General features: G+C 41.3%; 1 protein-coding gene across 1 annotated transcript in view; it reads left to right on the forward strand.

Annotated features, from left to right (window-relative positions):
• The window catches only part of ICA1L (islet cell autoantigen 1 like), a 72,496-nt gene that overhangs the window by 26,503 nt on the left and 18,847 nt on the right, over positions 1-27,146 (forward strand). Inside the window, exons 5-10 of the mRNA XM_030580555.1 lie at positions 10,069-10,141; positions 11,114-11,237; positions 21,991-22,189; positions 23,501-23,626; positions 25,314-25,412; positions 26,133-26,218. Coding sequence (XP_030436415.1) covers positions 10,069-10,141; positions 11,114-11,237; positions 21,991-22,189; positions 23,501-23,626; positions 25,314-25,412; positions 26,133-26,218 — 707 coding nt within the window. The remainder of the gene's footprint in view (positions 1-10,068; positions 10,142-11,113; positions 11,238-21,990; positions 22,190-23,500; positions 23,627-25,313; positions 25,413-26,132; positions 26,219-27,146) is intronic.

Consider the following 27,146-nt stretch of genomic DNA (forward strand, 5'->3'; position numbering starts at 1 on the left):
CAATGTGTTGTGGGATAGAAATGACTTGCCAACGAATCTCTGGAAGCTAGGGGTCAGGTCCCCAGAGTGCAACTTACTCCATCCCATAATTTTTGTGCCTTTCTTTTAAATCCTACAAACCTGTGCAGCACATTTTGCTGTCCACCATCTCAAACAGAAGCATGGATTCCACAGTGCTTTGCACTATTCTCATGAATGTTGCAAATACAGGACACACGATTCGCCTGTATTTTCAGACACTCAGGAAGTACCACAAGAACAAAGGGGACATGACAGTTTCTTCTTGGACATTTTGCAGAGGAACATCTCAGAAAATAATTCAAAGTTGTTGATGGTGTTCATGGAGCAGCTGCAGGCAGTGGAATACTGCTTTTGGATCCATGAACTGAGCACTGACTGGTGGGATCATATCATATAATGCAGTCACAAGACAATGAGCAATGGCTGCAGCATTTTCTGATGTGAAAGGCCACATTCCTGGATCTGTGTTCTGAGCTCACCTCAACTCTCTAGCGCAGGGTCACCAGAATGAGAGTTGCACTGACAGTGGAGAAGTGAATTGTGATCACACTCTGGGAGCCTGCAACACTGGATTGCTACCAGTCAGTGGGAAATCATTTTAGAGTTGGAAAATCCACAGTGGGGGCTGTCGTCATGCAAGTGTGTAGGGCCATTATTTGTCTCCTGGTATGCAGGACTGTGATTATTTGCAATATTCAGGACATAGTGGATGGATTTATAGTAGTGAAGTTCCTGAATTGGACTGAGGGCAACAGATGGCATGCACATTGCTTTTTTGGCACCAGCCCACCTTTCCTTTCTTTAACAGAAAGGGCTACTTTTCTATAGTTATCCAAGCATTGGTGGATCACTGGGGATGCTTCACTGATATTGATGTGGGCTGGTCAAGGAAGGTGAATGATGCACATATCTTCAAGAACACAGGACTGTTGAGAAAGCTGCAAACAGGCACGTTGTTTCCTGACCAGCAGATTACCTATGGGGATATTGAAATGCCAATAGTGATTCTGAAGGACTCAGCTTACCCCTTGCTGATGAAGCTATACATGAGCCTCAAGCCTCAATAGCATCAAGGAAAGATTCAGCAACTGACTCATCAGGTGTAGAATGACTGTTGAATGCACTTTTGGTAGATTGAAGGGATGCCGGCAGTGCTTACTCACTAGATTGGATCTCAATGAGAAAAATATCCCAATGCTTGTAACTGCCTGATGTGTCCTGCATAACATCTGTCAGGCAAAGGTGGAAAAGCTGCTGACTAGGAAGAGGTGGAAAAGCTGTCTGCTGACTTTGAACAGCCAGACACTGGCTATTACAGGAGCCCAATGTACAGCTATGCAGCTGAAGGAGGCTCTGAAACTACACTTTAACAGTCAGTCATAGTAGTGTTCTGTGATGGACTGTTCTTTGGGCCTGGAAATGGGACTTTGAAATTGGAAAGGCAGCAATAATTTCTTTCCATTTCATTGCACAAATGTAGTCCACTGTGGTGATGCATACACTAGCTGTGGCTCTCACATAATTGTGAAGCTGTGGTTTTCCTTGCTGTCCCCCCATATGGAATGGTGGGTGTAAGGAGGTGGCCTATGATGCCACATGGAATGTGGGTGGGGGAGCGTAGGAAGTTGTTACTGTGGAGTTCTTCAAGGACAGCAAAAAGTGGGGAGGCTAAGATTTTTGGACATGTAGGTCAATCAGGGTCTGCATCATTTGGGTATGCTGCCTGAAAAGACCCGTGATGTCCTGATGCATCTTCCTCTCCTTTTCCTGCTGGGAGTCCTGGGCCTGTCCCCTCTTTCCTTCTCCATGCTGTCTGACATGCCTGGTGTTTGTGGCCCAATGCAGCATTGGTTTGCACAATCTCACTGAACATGTTATCCCTCATTTTTTCTCCTCCTCCTCAGGGTTAGCTCTACTGCAGGTATGGAGGGGGCATCCCTCAAAGCTGCAACGGCAGCAACTGCTGCTGATAAAAACAGACAGATATATCATTGGATTTACAGTCATAACAGAAAGAGAGAAAATTTTCAAAACTCCCTTCCCTTATTCCCATAAAAACTTTTAATAAGACATTTATTGACACTTTGGCTGTGGAGCGCCTCTGCACAGCACCGCTCCACAACCCCAGCCATAATAACTATTGCCCACTAGGGATGAGTATGGGGGAGGGAACTTCAGTTGCATGAAACAATAAATGTTCAGTTCTTATTCCATGGGTATGAGTATAAGGCAATGGCACAATTCTTCCACTCTACTCTGTGCTGGTTAGGTCTCAGCTGGAGTATTGTGTCCAGTTCTGGGCACCACATTTTGGGAAGGATGTCGACAAATTGGATAAAGTCCAGAGAAGAGCAACAAAAATGATTAGAGGTCTAGAAAACATGACCTATGAGGGAAGATTGAAAAAATTGGTTTCTATGATTCTATCCACAGGCAGTGGTGGTTTTAAGATGATATCTCATTCCTGAAGGCAACAGAGGCACAGAGAGCACAGCTGCTACTGGCGTTCTGAAACCACCTGGGCCCATATGCCTCTAGTCTGTTTACTGCAATGGTGCCAACCAAATTCATCACAGAGTGCTGTGGGAAAGTGTCCTACCAAGAAGCATGAAATAATGCAGCCAGCCTTATCAACCTTTGCAGATTATTGCAGAGTATTTTCATTAAAGTTTTCTAAAGATCTTGCTGGAGGATATAAGGGACATCTTCCTATGTATATACACAAACTGTTCCACATGGCCTCCCCTGTCTTCCCCTCACCATTTAACTCAACAGGGGGATGAAAAGCAGATGCCAACACTACCTCTGCTTGTTCTACTGCTACCTCTTTAAATTTAAACACTGTAAGGAAAAAAATATGCACACACTTACCCAAGGTCCCTTCCCCTTCATTAGGCTTGTCCATGCTCAGCTACTAGGACTGTGGTGGGGTCTTGAATAGGTTCTGGCTCATGGGACAGGTGAAGCCCCCCAACTGTCCCCTCCTCTTTCTCTTCATCACTGTTCATGGCAGGGCTTTCTGTCTCAGGCTTCTGTAAGGTTTCCTGAAGGGTACTGGTAGGATCTCCACCAAGTATGGCATGCAGACCTTAGTAAAAGTAGCACATCTGTGGCTCACCACCAGATTGATTGCTTCACTCCCTGGTCTTTTGGTATACCTAGCGCAGTTTCTTGGTTTCCGTATGGCACTGCTACTGATCCCTGTTATTCCCCTCTGCCTGCATCCTCCATGCATACTGTTTGCAGATGTCCATGTTTCTAGAGCTGGTCCATAGCTATGCTTGCACAGCCTCTTCTCCCCACAGGCCCAGGAGATCCAATAGCTCCTGTCTACTCCATGGAGCCAGCATGGTTGGTTGGGTAGATGCATACAACAAGGTAGGGCTGCTAGCTGTACTCACCAAGGCAGGCAATCAAGAAAATGCATTTCAAAATAGGGTGACCAGACAGCAAGTGTGAAAAATCAGGGAGGTAATAGGAGCCTGTACAAGAAAAAGACCTCAAAATCGGGACCTCTGGTCACTTTATTTAAAAAATATGCGAGGCACTTTAAAAGGTAGGGCTGTCTTCTGGTTTCTGTGACTCCTTGGTGGTGGAGTTTGCAGTTGTGACCAGAGCAGTCATTGTTGCAGGGAATGGGGCATTGTGGGACAGCTTCTGGAGGACTGTTAGGGTTGACACAGGTCATGCACTACATGCATGTCTACACTTGCACTGCATTGACCTCGATAGGTCAACCATGGCTCCATGCCATTTGTGGAGGTGGTTTTACTGGCTCACTGTAATGGGGCACTTACTTAGTCAGAGATAAATTTAAGCACAAGTAGGTCGACAGCTGGCCATTTAAACTGACTTAACGTTAGCGTAGACTAGGCCTATGCACATTGAAGCAACAGAATTGGTGTCTGGTAAAGCGGTGGAAAAAGTATCCATAGCACACTGCAGAAGTCTAGTGAATGCATTAAATTTTCTTAGCATTTACTACTGGTGACTTAATGGTATATTGACAAATACTATTTGCTTGCAGTAGAGTGGGCAATTCACACTAACTTGTGTACTTGAAGCTCACGTGGATTGTAATGTAAGAGTGGTATTAATTTCTTACCAATTTTTTTCAGAAACAAAAGGAGTTATTACAATAAAATATTTTATAGTTAACTGTATTGTCATGAGTATGTCTACACATAAATCACTGCATATTTTTAACAAACAATAGTGGGCTGATTTAGCTGTTTACTGTTTTCTGCATTAACTTAAGTGTAGCATGTAGGCTCTGCCAGCTAGATTGATGACTCTAAAGATATATTTATGAAAGGATTTTGGAATATGCTTTTCTGTTCAGTTTTGAACAGATGCAGCATTAAAGGCTACCGGGTGATATAACTCCTCCATGTGTCTGATATGATAACTGACGGCACACTGCCCATGAACTAGGGTATATGGATGCCTTAAGTCATTTTCTGGCAGTGTGCGCTCTGAACAAATGTCTAGGGCTTGGGGTGCTGGGATTAGGGGTGCACTGGTGTAATGCAGGTTTATGTGTAATATGATATGATTTTGGTTCACAATAGACTGTCTTTCACATTCTTAACACCTGATAACATATACAGTAGGTTAGCTTCCAATTTAAAAGGCACAACTTTCTGACTCATTCCCACACCCTTGGCTATTCCTGGGTTGTTCATAATCTTCAATCTGAATCTTCTTTGGTCAGTTAGTGGAAACTTTAGACCCAATTCTGATCTCTTTTACTGCAGCCTAAATGTGGTGTAATGTATTTGTCTTGCACTAAGATCTGAATCTCCACTATCTAGGTTTTTATACTAGCCCCACTCCCAGGACCTAGTTCCCCTCTGGAATCTAATTGTCTGAAAGCTTCTGTCTCTCACCAACAGAAGTCGATCCAATAAAAGATATTGTATCACCCACTTTGTCTCTCTAATATCCTGGGACCAATGCAGCTACAATAACACTGCATACTCTCGCTCTTCCACTCTTTGTACTTCTTTAAATATCACATTGTTGCTCCGTTTGACCCGAGCGGTAAGTCAAAGTTTGGGGCCCTGAGGATGTTCTAACTGGAAGTAGAAATTGATGGAATCTGGTATTTTATTTGATGAAATCTTGTTTATTTACAAGGAATGTACAAAGTTCTGCTTCTCCTAACGCAAGAGGATCCAAGAACAAAAGGAGCAGTTTCTTAGCTTACAACTCCAAGCCTCTTTAGCCAACATTCCCAAAAGTGCGCTCTCTCTCTCTCTCTCTCTAGCTTTTTCCATGTCATACTGTGTTTACCAGCTGCTGCTTGGCCTTTTTCTGTTTGTCTCTGCCTCCCTCTGTTCTTGTCTGTTTAGTTTCTATGTGGTCTGCTTTCCTTCCCACCCCCTCCATTTAGCAAAATCCCTCCACTCATTCAGTCCAAAATTCCTGAGTGGGTTCACAATATGCTTTTGTCTTAGGTGGGGGACTTCTGATTAACTTATCCTGACAGTTATGTCAACTGAAAGATGCCTTTACACCCAGTCTCAAAGAGGTTTGTGATCCAGTCAGTCCCAAGTACCTTTCAGCATAACAATATTTTCGTTAGCACTTTTACATTTCAGCAGGTACCATGTTCTTATTTCATTATTTTTGGACAGACACCATCAGTGCCCAATCTGTTTAGTGATTTGGGAATTTGCTGGCTGCCTACTTTTATACTCTGAACTGAACAGAGTGCTGTCTCTGTCTTTGCACTGCACAAAACATTTCCCCTGTTTCTTAGATCAAGACAACAGTGGTCCTCTTGATGTAGCTACAAGATTTATAAGCAAATTAAATAATTGCCCTCTTGCTGATAGGAACACAAAGTAAAACTATTAACCTGCCTCCAGCAGTGGACAGTTGTTATTTTTAACAAGGTTATAATAGAATAAGAGGATGAGAAAATCAGAAGGAATCCTAGATCTAAACTCCACTGAGCCAGATTCTGACTTCATTTAGACAGTTGTAAATCTGGAGTAATTCAATTAAAAACAATGGTGCCATTCAGTCAGCTCTAGCAAAATCAATGGTGTTAATCCAGATTTACATGGCAGTAATTGAAATCCAGATCTAACTAACTGATTGTATGACTTGAGGTAATTAATTTTACCTCCTACAGCCTAAATCATCTAGTTTAAAATTGATGACTTAGAACCCCTTTGAAAAAATCAGATGATGTGTTTTTAAAAAAGTCTTCTCTTGGAGGAAAAATTACAAAATGATTTCTCTGTAGTAACTTGAATTTTTAGAAAAAATATGGTCATTTCTCCTCTTCTAATCCAGTCTATCCAAGCAAGGGAATCAGAGCAACAGATGTCTTATTAAGAAAAATAGTCTGAGATGTAGATGCCAGCCATTTTAAGCAATCTCTAATCTGCTACAAATTAAATGTCCAAATCCTGTTTTTTGTATGCTAAATGGAGGCATTAATTTTTGCAAGGAAAGCCGCTTACAACCCAGACATTTCTCTACTATCCATTCTTCTGAATTTTTGGAGCATCTCCAGACCTTTGCTTACATGTAAGACACAACAATAACATTTGTGCTATGAAAGCTATTTGACTGCAATATGAACTATTGAAATAAGTGAGTTTCCCATTACATTCATTAACTTTTATCCACATCATTTCAGTAGCCTTTCCTTTACTACCTAGGTTCTCTCATGAAGGATAATCTTTGGTTAAAACAGATCTCCTTAATACATAAAAACAGAAGAATTTTTTCTTAGGTTATCACTGTCTATTCTTTCAAGCATGCATCATAATAGTGCAACAAACTGGAAAAAACACCATTTTTCAGACATTTGTGAAGCTGCATTTAAAACATCTTGACACACACTTGTAGCTAGTCAATTTCTTTAGCGAGTCTGACCATTGCTAAGGCAAAGTTTTAGTCCCAGGTATTTTTAGTAAAAGTCATGGACAGGTCACAGGCAGTAAACAAAAATTCATGGCCCATGACCGTTCCATGATTTGTACTATATTCCCCTAACTAAAACTTGGGCCGGGGTCTGTGTGTTTTCTAGGGGAGCAGTCCAGGGGTGGTGCTGGTGCTGTCGGGGGGCAGGTGGCACACAACCTAGGATCCCCACTGGTGCTGGGGGCGGGGGGAGAGCAGGCGGCAGCATGCAGCTCAGGACCGCTACTGGTGCTGGGAAGGGGGAGGGTTGACTGGGCTGGCAGGCTCCCTACTTGGCTCCGACAGCATATCCCTGCTGCTCCAAGGGGGAGGAAAGGCCAAGGGGCTCCCTGTACTTCCCCTGCCACGCACTCTGGCTCTGCAGCTCCCATTGGCCAGGAACCGCAGCCAATGGGAGCTACGAGGGCAGTGCCTGTGAGTGTAGGCAGCACACGGCTGCAGAGTCCCCTGGCCCCTCCATCTAGGAGCTGCAGGGTCATGCCGGCCACTTCCACGGAGCCCCCCCAAGTAAATGCCACCCTGTACCCCAACCCTGAGCCCCCTCCTACACCCAAAGTGCCCCAGCAGCGGCCGGTGTGGCTGGCTCCAGTGAATGCCTGATCTGTTCGAGCAGCCCTGGAGCCAGCTGCACTGGCTGCTGCAGAAGTCATAGAGATCATAGAAAGTCACGGAATCCATGACCGCCATGCAGCCTTAACCGTCACCTTCCACATTTCCTTATGCTCTGATCTCCTGATACAAGCATCTGATAGTGCTCTTTTAGGTCTATTATAGAGGCTTTAGAAGGGAAATGGAAACCATCACCAATGGCTGGAAGTGGTATTGCAGCAGCCCTGCCTCAATTTACCCAGTATTTTCTCTGACTCATTCTAGCTGTCTGGCCAAGCCCTGTAACAGAGTCCAATCTTTTTGGGGCCTCAGAGTCTGTCACTTAAAGTTTACAGAACATAGCAAAACAACCAAATCTTCAGCCCAAACAGGGTTGGCTATTAGCCTCCTCCTTTACAGGCTAACCCCAGCTGCAATAAACTGTCCAAACCCCAGTTCCTAGGCTTCAACCTCACTGCCTAGAGGCTGGCATACTCTCTCTTTACCCAGGCTTTCAGGCAGGCTGTAGTTCCTGACTGGCTCCTGTCTTCAGCTAGGCCATAGGACAATCTGTGTCCTCAATTTTCCCCACTGCTGGGCTTCCTTCCTCTTAAATCCAACACTACACAGATGTAGCAGAGTGGGGCTAACAGAACAAGACTGACTGTCCCAAAGCCTTTTACCCTTAAAAGGGGCACGTCACCCTGTTACAGAAACATTTTACTCATTGCTTCAGTAGTACTGTCAAGGTTTTTTTCCCAACTTTGAACTTTAGAGTACAAAAAGTGGGGATCTGCATGAACACTTCTAAGCTTAATTACTAGCTTAGATCTGGTACACTGCCACGAGCCAGAATTTAGTGTCTGGCACTTTGTGTTCCCCCAAAACCTTCCCTGGGGAACACAGACCCAAACCCCTTGGATCTTAAAACAAGGAGAAATTAACCATCCCCCCTCCTTTCCTCCCACCAATCCCTGGTGAGTTCAGACCCAATCCCTTGGATCTTAAAACAAGGAAAAATCAATCAGGTTCTTAAAAAGAAAGCTTTTAATTAAAGAAAGAAAAAGGTAAAAATTATCTCTGTAAAATCAAGATGGAAAATGCTTTACAGGGTACTTAGATTTATATAGCCCAGAGGAAACCCCCTCTAGCCTCAGGTTCAGACTTACAGCAAACAGAGGTAAAAATCCTTCCAGCAAAAAGAAACATTTACAAGTTGAGAAAACAAACATATGACTAATCCGCCTTGCCTGGCTATTACTTACAATTTTGAAACATGAAAGACTGATTTAGAAAGATTTGGAGAGCCTGGGTGTACGTCTGGTCCCTCTTAGTCCCAAGAGCGAACAACGAACAAAAAAAAAAAAAGCACAAACAAAAGACTTCCCTCCACTAAGATTTGAAAGTATCTTGTCCCCCTACTGGTCCTCTGGTCAGGTGTCAGCCAGGTTTACTGAACTTCTTAACCCTTTACAGGTAAAGGAGACATTAACCCTTAACCATCTCTTTATGACAAGTACCATCTTGACATTTAGCTTTCTGAGTATTTGCTACCCTCTCTTCTCACAAGGAAAAGATCTAAACTGTCTAAAAAGAAACAAATCTTGACCTGTCTCCCTGAGATCTCATGGGTGACTGGCCATCAGTTCAAGCTTCCCCTCTAAGCCCTCACCACCTATCATGGGTAGCAGCTACAACTTATCACTTCAGTATTCCTATATTCCCACACATATAACCAAAAATTGTTTACTGTGTTATGGCATTTGAGTTGCTACTTCAAGCAGTGGCACTTGCATTTGACAAACATCCGTTCATGTTTGCATTCATCCTGCAGATGTCCCTGCTACTGATTTTTTCCACCATCAAAAGAATTACTAAACACCTGGAGAATGGATGGTGACTGGAAAGAAAATACAGATGATGCTGTAATGGTATTAGTTGTAAATATCTTGGTTTTCAACCAGTAGGAGGGCCCCATATAGTCCCCAGCATGGAAATAGCCATGGAATCTATATTTTGCTGTCCAAGTACTTATCTGTTTGAGATGGTACACATGGTAGCTTCAGCAGAGCTAGTGGAGATATATCTCCTTGAGCTGGAAATTCCATTTCCAGCTTGAAGTGCAGACATACCCTGTATAAGTAACTTTCATTTCTTGTGTGTGTCTATCCTGATTATATTGAGTAAGTTTGTTTGCAGGTCAAATTCAGCCCCGGTGTAAGGAGGTGCAAGATCCTTTGACTTCATTGCATTTGCTTATGCTAGAGATGAATTTGGGCCACAGGCTTTGGATAGATTCTGCCTAGAAGAATATTTGCCAATGGAAGTCATATATATGATTATCTCAATTGAAACAGACAAGTGATTTCTAAAAGAATCTCTCTAGCTTTAAATTTCTTTTACTGGTAAACTTGCTCAATCCTAGGCCGTAGAACGTTATATACTAAGCAGACATTTTCTTATTTATATTCACATTACTATTTCTATAGACTAATGTACTAACTCGTCTTTTCCAAGGTTTTTCACTCCATTCAGACAAGCTGTATAGATCTTCTAAAGACAATTGAGAAATACCAGCAGAGACTCAATGGTATGCAATAACATATGTATTTTAATTTGGTATAATAACAATAACTACTTTTTTTTTAAATATTTTGAATTTAAATCCATTGTTAAAACCAGATAACTGTTTAACCTAAAACAACCTTCTGGCATATTTGAAACAGTTTTTAATTTCTGGAGAATGTCACTATTTTAGTGTAAACCCTGAATGCCAGATTTGGGATTTCTTGATAGAATACATTAATGCTACCTATATTTGTACTAAAGGCAGAAAATGAAGAATGCCGTTATATGGCTAATTCAACTTGTTCTGGTAGCCCTAATTCCTTATCATTGAACTAAGGGAAGCCATTACAACTATTAGAAAACATGACCAGTGGTTTATATAAAACTTAATTTTAGTTTCCCTAACTTTTCAGAAAAGCTCGTCCCTGTTTATGAAAATAAATGATTTTAAATAAAATTGGGAGTTTTTCCAGTTTAAATTATGGCACAGTATTATCTCTATAAAGTTCTACAGATAGTATAAGTAACAAAGGATAACAAAAGTAAGCAGACAAGGATAACCTCTTAAAGTATATCCTTTATGAATCAGAGTTCAATTAAAAGTATTTTTAAATGTAGTAATAAATTACCATAAACAACAGGATTCTAATAATGAAAGTCTTTTGTGTAGCATGCCTCTATATTCTTTATCTGTGTCTCCTACCAAAGGGAGTCTCAGATGCCAACTATCCAACATGAAAAAAAGTATTTGAGAAGTCCGATTTGGATATTTGCATGTTTTACTTTCAAACGTATTCCTTCTTTCTCTCCTCTCCCACCAATATATACCATATCCAACTGTAAATGCTGTCAAAATCTAAAGATCTTTTTATGCATCTTATCAATTTGAACAATAATGTGCTTGTTTTCCCACCCTCTGGTTACTATTCTTAATATGATTAAATACATTGGAAGTGTTAGTTTATTTATATTGTGCAATTATTTCCTTTTATAGTTATGTCTGAGAACGAAAATGAGCTAGGGCTCCTTTTAAAGGTTCAAGGAGTGCAAGATGCTACTGAAGCTGGCAAAATGATGGAAGCCACTGGAAAGATCCTCTGTTCTTCTGCTCAACAAAGGTTTTCAATTATTTTATGTAGTCTTCCTTCAAGTTACATTTGGTGCTATTATAATAAAGTTATGTACATGAAATAATGCACCTGTTTGGTGCTTTAAGATTCTGAGGTTAGATCCATGGAAAGCAAATACAATTTTATGTAAAACAAATAGACTATAATAGAAGAAATATATACAGAAAATACAAATAATCAAGAAGTACAGACAGTAAGATCAGTCTGATTTGAATTGCAAATATAAATATAGACTTGAACTGAACTTACAAGAAAAAGCATATTGCTGCAAAAAAAGAATGCTGGGCCAATTCTGCAGTCTACACTGTGGGGTAAATTAAATGTCTTGAGTAAATTGATCAAAAAACATAAGTGGGTGCAAGTGATAAAGTAGTATAGCTTGCACCAATATACTAAACAAGTGTAACACTAAGAAGGGGCAGCAGGAAAATTGCAGCAGGGAACAGATCAGCATCTCCTCTATGCTGTTACACCATACTGTTAGCTGGTTTTCCCGCTGTATTCCCTTGTTTGTGCCTTTGGTGTGTAAGTTATTCATTTTAATCTCTGCTGAGATCTGTATTCTGCCAACCTTATTCATGTCAGGTAGTACCTCCTATTTAAGCAGTCCCACTACAATTAATGGGCCTATGAGTATAAATTATTACCTATTATGACTAAGGCCTGGTCTACATTACGCGTTTATACTGATTTTAGCAGAGTTAAACCGATTTAATGCTACACCTGTCCACCCAACGAGGCCCTTTATATCGATATAAAGGGCTCTTTAAACCGGTTTCTGTACTCCTCCCCGATGAGAGGAGTAGCGCTGAAATCGGTATTACCATATCGGATTAGGGTTAGTGTGGCCGCAAATCGACGGTATTGGCCTCCGGGCGGTATCCCACAGTGCACCACTGTAACCGCTCTGGACAGCAGTCTGAACTCGGATGCACTGGCCAGGTAGACAGGAAAAGCCCTGCGAACTTTTGAATTTCATTTCCTGTTTGGCCAGCGTGGAGAGCTCACCAGCACAGGTGACCACGCAGAGCTCATCAGCACAGGTAACAATGCAGTCTCCTGAGAATCGAAAAAGAGCTCCAGCCTGGACCGCACGAGAGGTACTGGATCTGATTGCTATGTGGGAAGAGGATTCTGTGCTAACAGAACTCTGTTCCAAAACACGAAATGAAAAAATATTTGAAAAAATTTCCAAGGCTATGATGGAGAAAGGCCACACCAGCGACTCAGTGCTGTGCAGAGTGAAAGTTAAGAAACTCAGACAAGCCTACCAGAAAACCGAAGAAGCAAACAGAAGGTCCGGGGCAGGGCCGAAAACATGCCACTTCTACGCTGAGCTGCATGCAATTCTAGAGGGGTCCGCCACCACTACCCACCCCTGTCTGTGGATTCCGAGGTGGGAGTGGTAATTTCAGCCATGGCTGAGGATTCTGTGGACGGGGAAGATGAGGAGGAGGAAGAGGAGGACAAGCTTGCAGAGAGCACACAGCACTCCGTTCTCCCCAACAGCCAGGAGCTTTTTCTCACCCAGATGGAATTACCCTCCCAGCCTTCCCAAGCCACTATCCCACACAACGAAGCCATGGAAGGGACCTCTGGTGAGTGTACCTTTGTAAATATAAAACATGGTTTAAAAGCAAGCGTTTTTTAATGATTAATTTGCCCTGAGGACTTGGGATGCATTCGCGGCCAGTACAGTTATTGGAAAAGTTTGTTAACATGTCTGGGGATGGAGCGGAAATCCTCCAGGGACATCTCCGTGAAGCTCTCCTGGAGGTACTCCAAAAGCCTTTGCAGAAGGTTTCTAGGCAAGGCAGCCTTATTCCGTCCACCATGGAAGGATACTTGACCACGCCATGCATGTAGCAAGTAATCTGGTATCATTGCATGACAAAGCCTAGCTGCGTATGGTCCCGGTGATTGCTGGCATTCAAGCAACATCCGTTCTTTATCTCGCTGTGTTATCCTCAGGAGAGTGATATCGTTCATGGTAACCTGGTTGAAATTCAGGAATTTAATTAAGGGGACAGAGATGGCCATTCCTACAGGGCTGTTTGCCTGTTGCTTAAAAGAAATCCTTCCTTGCAGGTAGCCAAGTGGGGGGGAGTGGAGGGGGGGGAATGGCGCTGAGCTTTTTCACGTTTGGCTAGCAGGGATCTTTCCTGCTACCAGCCATGCGGTGGGGGGGGTGAAAGGGGGGTGATTAGCAGTGATCTTCCATGATACTAGCCAGCAGTGGGGGGAGGGGTAAAGCTATCATCCCAGAGAATTGGATGAGGGGTGGTTTCTGCTGCTGCATGTTAACAGGAAAGAAGCAGCACTGAACGGGATTTGCTTGGTATTTGGGAAAGGAGGGCACTGTGTATATGAAGGCTGCAGAAGCCCAAAGACAATGGCTTACCATGGCCACATGCAAGCTGAATTCTGCTGCCCGGACCTGTGTCTGTGAGATCTCTAACACCAGAGCCGCAGGCACTCAATATTAAGATGGAAAATGTGACCTTGTAGTGAAATCACATGTGCTATGAAAGGTGAATAGTGTTGCTCACTGTGAAAGAGTATAACCATTGTCCTGTAAAATGTATCTTTTAAAATACTACTCTCTCTTTTTTACCTCCCTCATGCAGCTGCAAATTTTTCAAGCCTTCCTACTCCATCTTGAAGGCTCTCTCAGATAAGGCAGAGGAAAAAAAAGACACGAGAAGAAATGTTCTCGGAAATCATGGAAGTAACCCGCAATGAAAGAGCTTATCTGAATGAATGGAAGGACGTGGTATCAAATACCAGGAAAGATGCCAGTGAACGTGAGGAGAGGAGGGACGAACGTGAGGAGAAGAGGGACGAACGTGAGGAGAGGAGGGACGAACGTGAGGAGAGGTGACGACAGGAAGATCAGAGGTGTAGGCAGGAAGATCAGTGGTGGCGGGATGCAACGCTGGGGCTGCTGCGTGATCAAACTGATATCCTCTGACGTCTGGTGGAGCTTCAGGAACAGCAGCAGGGTCACAGAGTGCCACTGCTCTCCCTGTGTAACCACCCTCACCACTCACCATGTTCCATATCTTCCTCACCCAGATGTGTAAGAACGCGTGGGGGAAGGCTTCGTGCACCCGCCCACTCCACCCCCATGGACAGCCCAACCAAAAGGCTGTCATTACATTGAAATGTATTTAATGGCCTTTTCCTTCCCTCCTATGCTCCTCCCAAACCACACCTGGGATACCTTGTCAGTTCTCTCCCTCTTTTTATAATGACTTTTTAATAAAGAATACATGATTTTTAAACTATAGTGACTTTATTTCCTTAAGCAAGCTGTAATCGAAGGGGGAGGGTGGGTTGCTTACAGGAAATGAGTCAATCAAGGGGAGGGATTCATCAAGGGGAAACAAACACAACAGTCACACTGTATCCTGGCCCGTGATGAAACTCGTTTTCAAAGCTTCTCTGACGTGCACCGCTTCCTGGTGTGCTCTTCTAATCGCCCTGCCGTCTGGCTGCGTGTAATCAGCGGCCAGGTGATTTGCCTCAGCCTCCCACCCCGCCATAAAGGCCTCCCCCTTACTCTCACAGAGATTGTGGAACACACAGCAAGCAGCAATAACAGTGGGGATATTGGTTTGGCTGAGGTCTGAACGAGTCAGTAATGTGCGCCAACGCGTCTTTAAACAGCCAAATGCACATTCTACCACCATTTTGCACTTGCTCAGCCTGTAGTTGAACAGCTCCTGACTACTGTCCAGGCTGCCTGTGTATGGCTTCATGAGCCATGGCATCAAGGGGTAGGCTGGGTCCCCCAGGATAACTACAGGCATTTCAACATCCCCAACTGTTATTTTCTGGTCTGGGAAGTAATTCCCTTGCTGCAGCCATTTAAACAGAGTAGTGTTCCTGAAGACACGAGCGTCATGAACCCTTCCCGGCCATCCCACGTGGATGTTGGTGAAACGTCCCTTGTGATCCACCAGTGCTTGCAGCACCATTGAAAAGTACCCCTTGCGGTTTATGTACTGAGTGCCCTGGTGCTCCGGTGCCAAGATAGGGATATGGGTTCCATCTATAGCCTCCCCACAGTTAGGGAATCCCATTGCAGCAAAGCCATCCACTATGACCATGTTTCCCAGAGTCACAACCTTTCGTAGCAGCAGCTTAATGATTGCTTTGGCTGCTTGCATCACAGCAGCCCCCACAGTAGATTTTCCCACTCCAAATTGATTCCTGACTGACCGGTAGCTGTCTGGCGTCGCAAGCTTCCAGAGGGCTATTGCCACTCGCTTCTCAACTGTGAGGGCTGCTCTCATCTTGGTATTCTGGCGTTTCAGGGCAGGGGAAAGCAAGTCACAAAGTTCCATGAAAGTGCCCTTACGCATGCGAAAGTTTCGCAGCCACTGGGAATCGTCCCAAACCTGCAAAACTATGCAGTCCCACCAGTCTGTGCTTATTTCCCGGGCCCAAAATCGGCATTCAATGGCTAGGACCTGCCCCATTACCAGCAGGATCTCCAAAGCGCAGGGGCCCGCTGTTTGAGAGAATTCTGTGTCCATGTCCTCATCACTCTTGTTGCCGCTCTGCCGTAGCCGCCTCCTCCTCACCTGGCTTTGCAGGTCCTGGTTCAGCATAGACTGCATGAGAATGCGCGAGGTGTTTACAACGTCCACGATTGTGGTCTTGATCTGAGCAGGGTCCATGCTTGCTGTGCTATGGCGTTTGCACAGTTCACCCAGGAAAAAAGTTGCGGAACGATTGTCTGCTGCTTTCACGGAGGGAGGGTGAGGCTGTACCCAGAACCACCTGCGACAATGTTTTTTGCCCCATCAGGCACTGAGATCTCAACCCAGAATTCCAAGGGGCGGGGGATACTGTGGGAACTATGGGATAGCTACGGGATAGCTACCCACAGTGCAACGCTCCGGAAATCGACGCTAGCCTCGGTACATGGATGCACACTGCCGGTTTATGTAAAATCGGAATAATTCCATAGTGTAGACATACTCTAAGGGTGGCAGAATCAGGCCTGATGAACTTCTCTTGCAAATTAGACTACCATATCATTTACACCAGTTTTCTGATTAATTTACATCATAGAAATTAACCAGAGACTTATATGGGTGTTGCATTTATTTACACCGTGGCTGCATTTTATCCAATATCTTCAAGTTCACAAAGGAAAAACAATCTGATGTATAGAAGGAAGTAATATGTCTCTTTAAAACTGATTTCTTTGCTATCTCTGCCTCAAAAAGGGTACTTTGGTTATTGAAAGGAGGTTCTTTAATAAGGGCATTCAAAATGGGTTTCACTGCTGTTTGAAACAAAGATAGAAGTGTCACAGAACATTTTAATTAGTATGGGGTGTGTTAGTTTATCTTAAATAGAAAACTGAGCATGACACACTGGTATATCAAAACCTATTTTCAATTTGAAAGGATTCTGCAGAATTGGTATAGGGACATGTGACTTGGGATCAGGAAACCTGGATTTCAATCCAAGGTCTGTCAATGATCTGATGAGTAATCTTGGACAAATTACTTCCTATATTTGCCTCAGTTTCCCCCAAGTGTAAAATAGAGATAAACACTTACCCTCCTCTAAAGTGCATTGAAGTGTTATATGTAAATTCTAAATTTTAACCTATGTTTAAGAAAAAAATTGTAAAGTAAAGCATACCAAAACTTAGCAAGTTAAGGTTACCCAGACAACCTTAATTATGCCACTTTTGTCTTTGCATCATAATACATTCTTTTGTTAGTTAATGATCACATACTGTTATTTCCACTATAAATATGACTAATTCAGAGCACAGGTTGGATGAAGGCCAGTGGATTAAATATGTATTTTTAATCATGCTTCATTCACTATACAAAGTCTACCCTGTCCATGGAGGTCCCAGATGTGCTCTCAGGCTTTATCTAGATTAGGAATTAAAATAGATGAGCACATATTAGCTAACATATGCTAACACATCAGTCTAGTGCAGACAAGGCAAACTGCCTTTAACACATGCTCAGCAGGTCGAACTGAACCCTGGGCTCCCCCCAGGTTTAACTTGATCAGTTTAGCATGTGTTAAAGGCAGTGTGCCTTATCTATAGCAGACTTTCAAAGTGTGTTATATATGCTAACACAGGCTAACATCACACCTTCAGTTCTAGTCTAGAAAATGCCTCAATTACACAAGTGTAAAGTGACTGATAGTTGCAAACAATTTGGCTCTCAGCACCTCTCATTGACTATCTTACTTTGCCTCATTCACTATTCACCTTACACATCAAATGTAGCAGGGGACCTGTAGAAATAAATATAACTGAACAAGAAAGTGAATTTCACCTCTTCAAAAACAAAACAACTTGGGGCATGGGGAAAAAATTCAGTTCAAATTGGGACATATCAAAACCTCAATTTCTCGTGGAAGTCAAATTCTGGAATATTTTGTTTCTGAAATGAAATATGCTTCTGGGGCTGTAAAGGAGTGTGGAGCCTGAAAACCCTGGCCTCCACTGCTTCATGACTGCCCCCATCCCAGGAAACCTGTCTAGAATCTGGGAGCCTTGGAACTTGGCCTTGAAGTTTTCAGGCTGCTGAGGAGCCAGACACCTGGAATCCCTTGGAGCCTGAGCAGACACTAGGCAGACTGATGATGAGCCAGGAGCTCAGAAAGCTCTGGCTAATTTCCTTTGAAAGATTAGTTGAGCCTGGAAAGCCCTGGGCAATTTCCTTTGAAACCTGCAGAACATTTTGCTTTTCACAAATTGGCATTTTCCAACAAACAAATATTCTATTGGAAAATTTCCAACCAGGTTTAGAAATAATAGCATGTGACTGTGTAAGACTATCATCAGTCATATGAATGTGGGGCAAAGTTAATTAACATTTTGAGTTCTTCACCTTACATATTAAGTCCTGATACCATGAACACTAGTGCAGGTGCTTAACTTTATGCATAGGAAGATTCACATTTAACTTTGTATGCAGAAAATTAGTCAGGATCATGGTTTTCAATTTCTTTTAATGCAGTTTTTTTCTTGGAGTTTCCTAGGGTTTTAAAAAAATTAAATGATAAAGTTAATTTCCAAAATGTAGAATTATTTGCCAGACAGTGCTATGAGGCAAGGCTGAAGCCCTTCAAAGACTGTATAGGACAAGGAAAGGATCCTTCTTAACCCTGCCTCAATGATAACACACTTGTGCATTGCAGGAGATAATTTTTCCACAAATTTTTAATGTGTTGATCTAAAATTTCACTCTGTTCTTTTGTGCATACATGTGCAGTGGTAATAGAATGTTGGGATATTAACGATAACCATCTCATACTCAAGTATCAGAGGGGTAGCCATGTTAGTCTGGATCTTTAAAAAGCAACAAAGAGTCCTGTGGCACCTTATAGACTAATGGATGCATTGGAGCATAAGCTTTTGTGGGTGAATACCCACTTTGTCAGACCCACGAAAGCTCACCCACGAAAGCTTATGCTCCAATACATCTGTGAGTTTATAAGATGCCACAGGACTCTGTTGCTTTTTACATCTCCTACTATAATTTTTAAAGTTACAATACCTTCATGATAAATTTTTAAAACCATAGAGCTTGTCAAAATATTTGTATTGGACCACCAAAAAGCATCAGTAAGTCCAATTAGGTATTAGAGCTGTACCAAATGTTGTTTCTATTGCCTTCTGCTGAGGTGAGAACTGTAATGTGTGTGTTTGTATACAATAAACACAAAAAACTACATAAAAATCATCAAGGTTGCAAAATCAACCACTCAAAAGTTAAAAAATGCTAGAATTAAGGTTGTCTTTACAACCTTAATTTGGTCCCCTTGCATGTAGGCATTATGATACAGTCTTTAACATAACATCTCTTTTTTTCCCACAGGACCCTGCTTCATCCAGTGCAGAGAATGAATGGTGCTCACTCAGTGAGCAGCTATTCAAAATTTTGTTTTATCCTCATTGTTCAATGTGTGGCCCCATGCCTTACGTACTCCACGCTGTTCAAACCCTGCTCTGAAGTCAGAAGTATTAATTTCTTCATGGACTTTTCTTTGGCATGCATTATTATAGTATCTGAGTGCTTCACAAATACCAATTTGTTTTCACAATATCCCTGTGAGATGAATAGATACTGTACTCATTTTACAGATGAGGAACTGAGGGACAGAGAGATTAAGGTCAAAAGTATCCACTAATTTTAGGTGGCTGATTTGTGGCACCAGAGACCTGATTTTTCAGATTACATAGCATTATATAGCACTTCCTATGATCAAAGCACATTCGATATAGACTTTGTTGCAGCTGTGGATGCTTAGCACTTGTGCATTTCATACCCAGCAACACACAATTGGTGACCACCTATGAAAAAACTAGTTTAACTTACTTGCCTAACATCACATACACACACTGGTGGAGGCAGAGATAGAATCCAGTTCTGCCAGGCAGCATTCAACTGCCCTAATCATGAAACCATTCATTTCTTCCTGAAATCCCCTGCCTCATTCACTACACATTTTCCAGCTCCTGGAGCAAATGAAGCAGGGTTGTACAGACAACAGCTTTCTTCACTACACAACCCTGATTTATCCCCAGAGCAAGTCCATCCTATGCAGTGAATCAAGCAGGACTCCTGTGGGGAAAAATAGTATGTGATTATGTAATTAAAAACTGTATCATGATACATATGCACAAGGGGGCTCAAAGTAGCTTTTGTTTAATTTCTTAAATTTTTTAAAAAGTGAACCGAAAAAATAGAAATTCCATCATATAGCATCATATTGGCATCCACACAGGTCTTCTGCAGGGCTGAAAAATTTAAATTCACCACACAGACCTCTGCCAGTTGAGCTAACAGAGTAACTGATAGTGAAAATAGGTTGTCATCCTCTATATGGACCTGGACTAGAGAGGGATGGGGGAGGTTTAAAAGAAACGTAAGGCAGTACTTCTTCATACAGCACAAAGTCAACCCATAGAACTCGTTGCCAGGGGATGTTGTGAAGGCCAAAAGTATAACTGGGTTCAAAAAAGAATTAGATAAGTTCATGGAGGAAGATCCATCAATGGCTATTAGCCAAGATGGTCAGGGACACAACCCCATGCACTGGGTGTCCCTAAAATTCTGATTGCTAGAAAGTGGGACTGGATGAGGGGGGATGGATCACTTGATAAATTGCCCTGTTCTGTTAATTCCTTCTGAAGCATCTGGCACCGCCAACTGTCAAAAGACAAGATACTGGACAAGATGGACCATTGGACTGACAGCACAGCCATTCTTATGCTCACCAGAATTCTTATTATATGAGCAAAACAACTTATTTTTCCCTTGCTTCATACTCAGAAATGGCTAAACCATTTTGGCTGAAACTTTCCAAAAAAATTCAGCTTAAGGCATAGACCTGGCATGGGAAATTTGAATGGTTACAGTGTTACAAATGTATATGCAACTGAAAATGTGGTCTTATAATAGGAAGCATTGGGCAAGCTTGATAATAGGTGGGTTTGTCACACATATTTTATGCCAAAGGTGTATTTTTTCCCCCCTACTCTTTTCTCAAAAAAATGGTTCAACTGTTTTGTTCTCCCAAGGTTTGTTCTCCCAAGCAGAGACCAAACCAAGCAAGTTTCAGCCTAACTGCTGAGAGTTTGGCAAGTTATAAACAGCAGAAAAAGGGCCTTTAGAACAGAGTTGCTTAGGCAGTGTTAAACTGTAACCATTATGCAGTCAAGTTATAAATGCCCACTTTCAGCCAGCTAGAAGTAGAAGACATTTTTAACAGTATTGCTGCTAGTGTGCAGAAACATACACCCATGGTATCAGGACCAGAACCTTCACTTGCTTGTCTAGTATGTGATGCCAAGAGCACAACATTACTTATTACTATTGTATGATATTTTAATTCCATTTGTGTTCTGAAACCTGGGAATTCCAAATGAATACTACATGAATGCATCCCTTCTGGTCCTGGCGGCTTGCTACATTTCTTTTAAGTTATGAATGACCAGTCTCTTTTACCAACGTTGGCATTTGTAGCATTTGACCACTTTAGGGTATGAGTGCACTGCAGCCACACATGTGAATGGCAGCTTGTGTAGATGTACTCTTGCTAGCTTTTTCTATCTAGCTCACTAAATATAGAACTGAGGATGCAGCAGCGTGGGCTTCAGCACAGGCTGCACAAGTGGGTATGTATTCGGGAGGGTCAGATGGGTATATATAGCTAGAGCAAGGGTAATCTATTTTTTGTCAAGGTCCAAATTTCTTGGTTAAGGTATAGTCAAGATCCAGACGCTAGAGAGAATAATACAAAGATAACAACAATGATAATAATAAGTAAATAAAATGATTTCATAGTCTGTTCAAAAACATCAGATTTGGCCGATGGGCCAGCTGTTACTACCCCTGAGCTAGAGTATTGCTAGCATGCGTACCTCTACATAAACTGCAAATTACACTTGTGGCTGTAGTGTAGTTATGTACCCTAGGTCTTATCCTGCAAAATGGCAAGCTCCTGTCACTTCAGAGGGCATCTAGCAGGAGGTGGTCAGCACCTTTCAGAGTCAGGCCCTTTGAGGTGTTTTCTACGTGCAAGAAAGCGTTCACCACAACATATAGTCACACATACACAAAAATTGTAGCTGGTCTCCTACTGGAATTTACTGTTTGTTTCCTCCCAGCTCTCCCCCACAACCTAATATGTATTTGCATTTGGCATATAACCTATTCTACTTGTTCCTTTCTTTTACCTCCAGGGTAGCCCTTTGTACCACCTTGTCTCGCTTTGGGCAGGAACTGGCAACATTCAGTCACAAGGCTGTGTCTGATACCTTGTTAACTATTGATCGTATGGAGCAGGCCCGCATAGAATACAGAGGGGCCTTGCTGTGGATGAAGGATGTGTCCCAAGAACTGGATCCTGACACCTGCAAGCAAATGGAGAAATTCAGAAAAGTATTTATTTCCTTCTTATTGCTAGCAATGAGTGCAATTGAACGTGGTTTAGTTGCAAGTGTTGACAAGGACAAACCATGTACAGTACCATTTCAGCTGTGGGGAACCTAGCAGCTGCACCGACTCCAGGCACAGAGCTCATAGCTGGGTGTGTCTGGCCACCACAGCTTTATCTTTTATACTAGGATGCACTAGTAGGATGTTTTAAGTTTTCTTAGTAGAAACATGTCTTAGTATTTGATTACAGTAAATCATGTGGTCACACAATACAAGGCAATGTGACTTACTAGTTATAAAATACAGTATAATTGAAAAACAGAATACTGTATGATCTTCATTATAATATAGAGGTTCCATTTTGGTTAAGAATCCTCCTCCCATAGGGGTAACAGAAGACAGATCACCTCTCTTGACAAGCAAAGCAGCTTGCCTCACCATCTCCCCCAATTCCTGTTGGTGGTGGTGTAACTGCTGCCACTGCATAAGTTACTGGAGCTGATGTTGCTTCTCTTGTTTCTGTTGCTGTTTCTTTTACCACTTCATCAGGTTCTTCTGCTCCATGTTGTTAGTGTACACATATTCTCCCTCTTGCTTTAAAATCTCTGACACTACATGTAAGCTGCTGAGGTAAGTCAGAAAAAATAAAACTGAAAAAAATTATTGATTATTGAAGCAGAAGAAGATGCTTATCAGCAAAAATCAGAGTATGTTACCATAAGCAAAAAATATACATCATAAAGATTTCCCAACTCAGGTGTAGCGCCTTGCCTTCCTCATTCTAGCCTCCCTGCAACTATACTTTTAGCACTTTCCCTAACCAAAGAGAAGGATGAAGGGAAGTCAGACTACTTACTTACTAACAGATAATGCCCCTGTATGCAGTCACAAGACCAGACTGTAGTGTATGCCTGCAAGTGGGCAAATAAAGGTACTGTGGATTTCTGAATTTCCTGAGTGTTTATCTGAATGTTATGTCAACTTTAACATTGCTTTCTTGCATATAAACAGGATATTTTTTCATTTTGGCAGTGAAGAGACCATAATTAGCAGCTAATTTCTAAAATTGTTTACATTTGATTATAAATTCTTTAGGGCAGGGACAATCTCTACATTATGTGTACATGTGCAATACCTATAACAATGGGGCCTACAAATTACTCCTACAGATTGCCATGCAATCTTGAGTTTATAGATTCTCCAGGATGAGACTGCTATACATACTAGACTGTGAAACATTTTCAGGGGTTCTCTTCTGCAAACACACACACAATCTCTTTTTGCTGTTATATATTTCAACTTTCATGGTTCTAGGTGCAGATGCAAGTGAAAAACACCAAAGCCCAGTTTGACAAGTTGAAAATGGATGTCTGTCAGAAGGTTGATCTACTTGGAGCTAGTCGCTGCAATATGTTGTCGCATTCCCTTGCTATCTATCAGGTATCCATGTTAACTTCACAGAATGCTTTGTACTGGATATTTGAAGGAAATCTAACTTTTTAATATAATGTGGGAGAATGAAGTTGTTAAACCAGAGCACAAAAGTGTACAAGATCTTATAAGCAGCAATGCATTGGTGATGGCATCCTCTCTTCTGATATTTACAGGACATAGTTTATGGCCAATATCTCCATTGTGAAGGAAGCATTTGAATACACACACTGATTAATTTATAAATATTGCAATGACATTTTGAAATACATAGCAAACTTGTACAGACAATGCTCTAGCACCTTCCTTTGGGATTTCTTGGAATAATTTCTATTTTATAAGAGGCTGTGTTGTATCCCAGGTTTAGAGAGTCACTGCACGAAGTTAAATTGCCATGAAGCTGAAGCAATGCTGTGGTGGATCAGGCTCAGTAAGTTTGTGATCCATCCAACTTAAGAGTGTCCATTTTCCTCATTTCAATGCTTTTTGAATTTTAGCACATCTGGAGAAAACTCCAGAATGAGCTGAAAATAGGAGAGAAGGGAATGGAAACTAGAAATATGTATTGAAGAAAGGCATTTAGGTGGAAACAGATTATACACTATAGAAAGATGGGAGTCTTAGTTCTAATTAACAGGACTTCTTTTGAAGGCAAATGTTGCCATTGATGTTATATAGCCATTTTCTCACTTTGTCCCTAAAGTTACTGTAACACAGTCTTCACAGATTCAGCTATCAAAACAGAGCCTCTAACCAAAGATTGTGCTTCCATGCAAAGCCTAACTGAGCAGAAGTACGTGCCCGGATTCTGTTGCTCAGCTGTGTTTATTTTCTGCCACCTGCAGTGCTACTGATATTCTCAGAACTCCCAAGCCGAATTCTCCATCCTGTTTTCCTACCTGAAGTGAACCCAAAAGGCTTTCGTCATGAGAGCAGCTCTTAAAGCCTTCAGGATGGATTACAATGGCCCCTGGACAAGAGAACTCAGCTATGAGAACGAACCTGATCCCTGAAATAAACTGAACCCAAACAATTTTTTCCTGGTTTAGATAAATCTTCCCCCATCCAATATCAATCTTTTTCACTGCTACTCTCTCCCTAACTCTGCAGGCTGAGAAATCAGCGAGTCTCAAGTCACTCCTGTCCATGTTTCACAAGTAAGCATGCTTCTGGCAGGAACCCTCAAAATGGAGAAACTTGCACATTTTTGGGCTTCTTTTTAAGAGGAGAGTGTCCATATTTATATATATTTTCATCCTTGTTGAAATAAAAAAATGGCAGAAGGGGTTTTACAAAATTGTTCCAAAAGATATCATGGACAGAGAGAAATCCTCCTTTCCAATCTTTCTCTCAATAGAAGAGTCTGTGCTCCTTCACACTAGTGAACTCTATTCTCTCTCTGTCCTGTCCTCTCCACAGCAATATCTGGAAGAAAAGACTCTAGTTTCAGAAGCAATTCTTCCCTCTGTGGAACATACAAAGTCCTATGAACAGATGGCTGGGAGGATAGAGTTACATGTTTCCATCTTGAAACGTCCCTTACATATCTTTCTTACTGAAATGGGAGATTCAGGATTGGGAAGAACTTCCAATTTGTTTAGAATTTGCTTATGTCAAAGGAGACAGGGAAATAATGATATAAATAGCTGTTAGAGGTAAATCTGTTTAATATCTCCTTTGACTTTGTCCTTGTCAGATAACCCTTTTGCACTTCTGCAAGAAGACAGCAGGATTGATGTCCAAAATCCATGAGGAGTTCATAGGTGTCCACCCATATCACTCTGTTTCACTTGAGGTGAAGTTTTCATGTTATTTCTGTAAAATACAAGGTTCTTGAAATGAAAACTTTTTTTTTTGGAGAAGTAAATTTCAAATTTGAATAACCATTGTAATTTATTTGTCTAGAATTAAACTACTGACAAGTCTGGCATAAACAAGTCCATTCCCATTCTCATTTTGCAAGTGGATAAATAGGTTGTTAATTTATCTGATTTTCATTTAAAAAAAAAACAAAACCAAAAAACCCTGTGGTCACACTTTATATTAAGGTTCCATTTATAAAAAAAGAATATATAAGGGGCTAATAAATAAGTGATATTTTAATAAATAGGTTAATTGTTAGAGTATTATAGAGACCAACAGATCGCTTATTACTATCCATGACTTACAACTCCATCTAATGATGTGCTCATAATCATCTATAACACATACTACTCATGTCTGGAACATACCTAAAATATCTATTAATCTTTATATAAATCATTTATCATTTATAAATGGAATCTTTATGTAAAGTATGACCAAAATTTTAGTGCATCTGTGATATTACAGTGTAACTACAGTCACAGTATCAAAAAGTGTAATTTCTTAATTATAAAAAATGGTTGTTACAACCAGATAATTGAGAGAAAAGTTACTGCTATATAGATTACCGTGTTCAAATCATTAGACTGGAGATGTTAATTGTAGATATCATCAGTTCCCTCTCTTAAAATATATTTTCTCCATTTCTCAGCAGCCACAGGAGCCTTCCCTAAACAATCCCACTGAAGAACATAAAGAGAAGATAGAGAAAGACACCATCAGTACAAACCTTGATAAGTAAGCAGGAAGAAAAATGATGTGAGATTGTAGAGGATTAAAAGCAACCCGTTGAACATGTTTGATGTGGGTATTAGGAAGAGGGTCTCTGCTTTCTAGTATTCATAAATAATAACATATAAACTTACTTTCTTCTCCAACATGCATTTTAAAACCCTTTTCATTCTTTTTCCACTTTGGCATTTTCTTGATTTTTTTATTTCTGTTTTTTTGCCCCCTCCACCAAAAACAACATCTCATCTTGTTAGGTTAAAATAATTGTTTGTAGTTAGTGTTCTTAGCCAGATTAGACCTTCTTTGATGATAACTTGTTTATTAATTTATATATGTTAAACAAAAAATGTTATACAACTTTGCCAAAGTTTGCAAAGTTACACAATTGTTTGTAGGAAATATGTCAATCTGTAACATGTTTTAGAACCTATTGCAATCTTAATAAAAACAAAACAAATATAGTAAATAGATATTAGCTTATGAGTTACTCTCTATATATCTGTCAATACCATTTTCTCACTTCATTGTCTTGATCAGTTTCCATTACCTTAAGTTCACCAAGCACAGAGACATTAATTTAAAATGTAAAAATACAAAATGAACACAGGCCAGGATGGTCTGAAAAGGACTGCCTAATGTTAGACTTCTAAATCAATAGTTAGGCATTTAATAAATGATGTAGTTTATAGAAGTGCTGATCACTTATTGGGAATTAAGGGAGTTCAGCCTTTTCAAAATCTGGCTGTAGCCCTGTACATTTTGAGACAAGGGGCCAGATTTTTCTCTCTCTCATACCAGTGTAAAGCCAGAACAACCTCATTGAAATTCTTAGAGTTACCTAAATGTAAAACCAACATTAGCAAGAGGAAAAGTAAGCCTTAATTCTTTCTTTAGCATTGAGCCAGTAACATTTCAACACATCTTGCATTTTAGT

Source organism: Gopherus evgoodei, chromosome 11 (genome assembly GCF_007399415.2).
Source record: "Gopherus evgoodei ecotype Sinaloan lineage chromosome 11, rGopEvg1_v1.p, whole genome shotgun sequence".
NCBI classification, from domain to species: domain Eukaryota; kingdom Metazoa; phylum Chordata; order Testudines; family Testudinidae; genus Gopherus; species Gopherus evgoodei.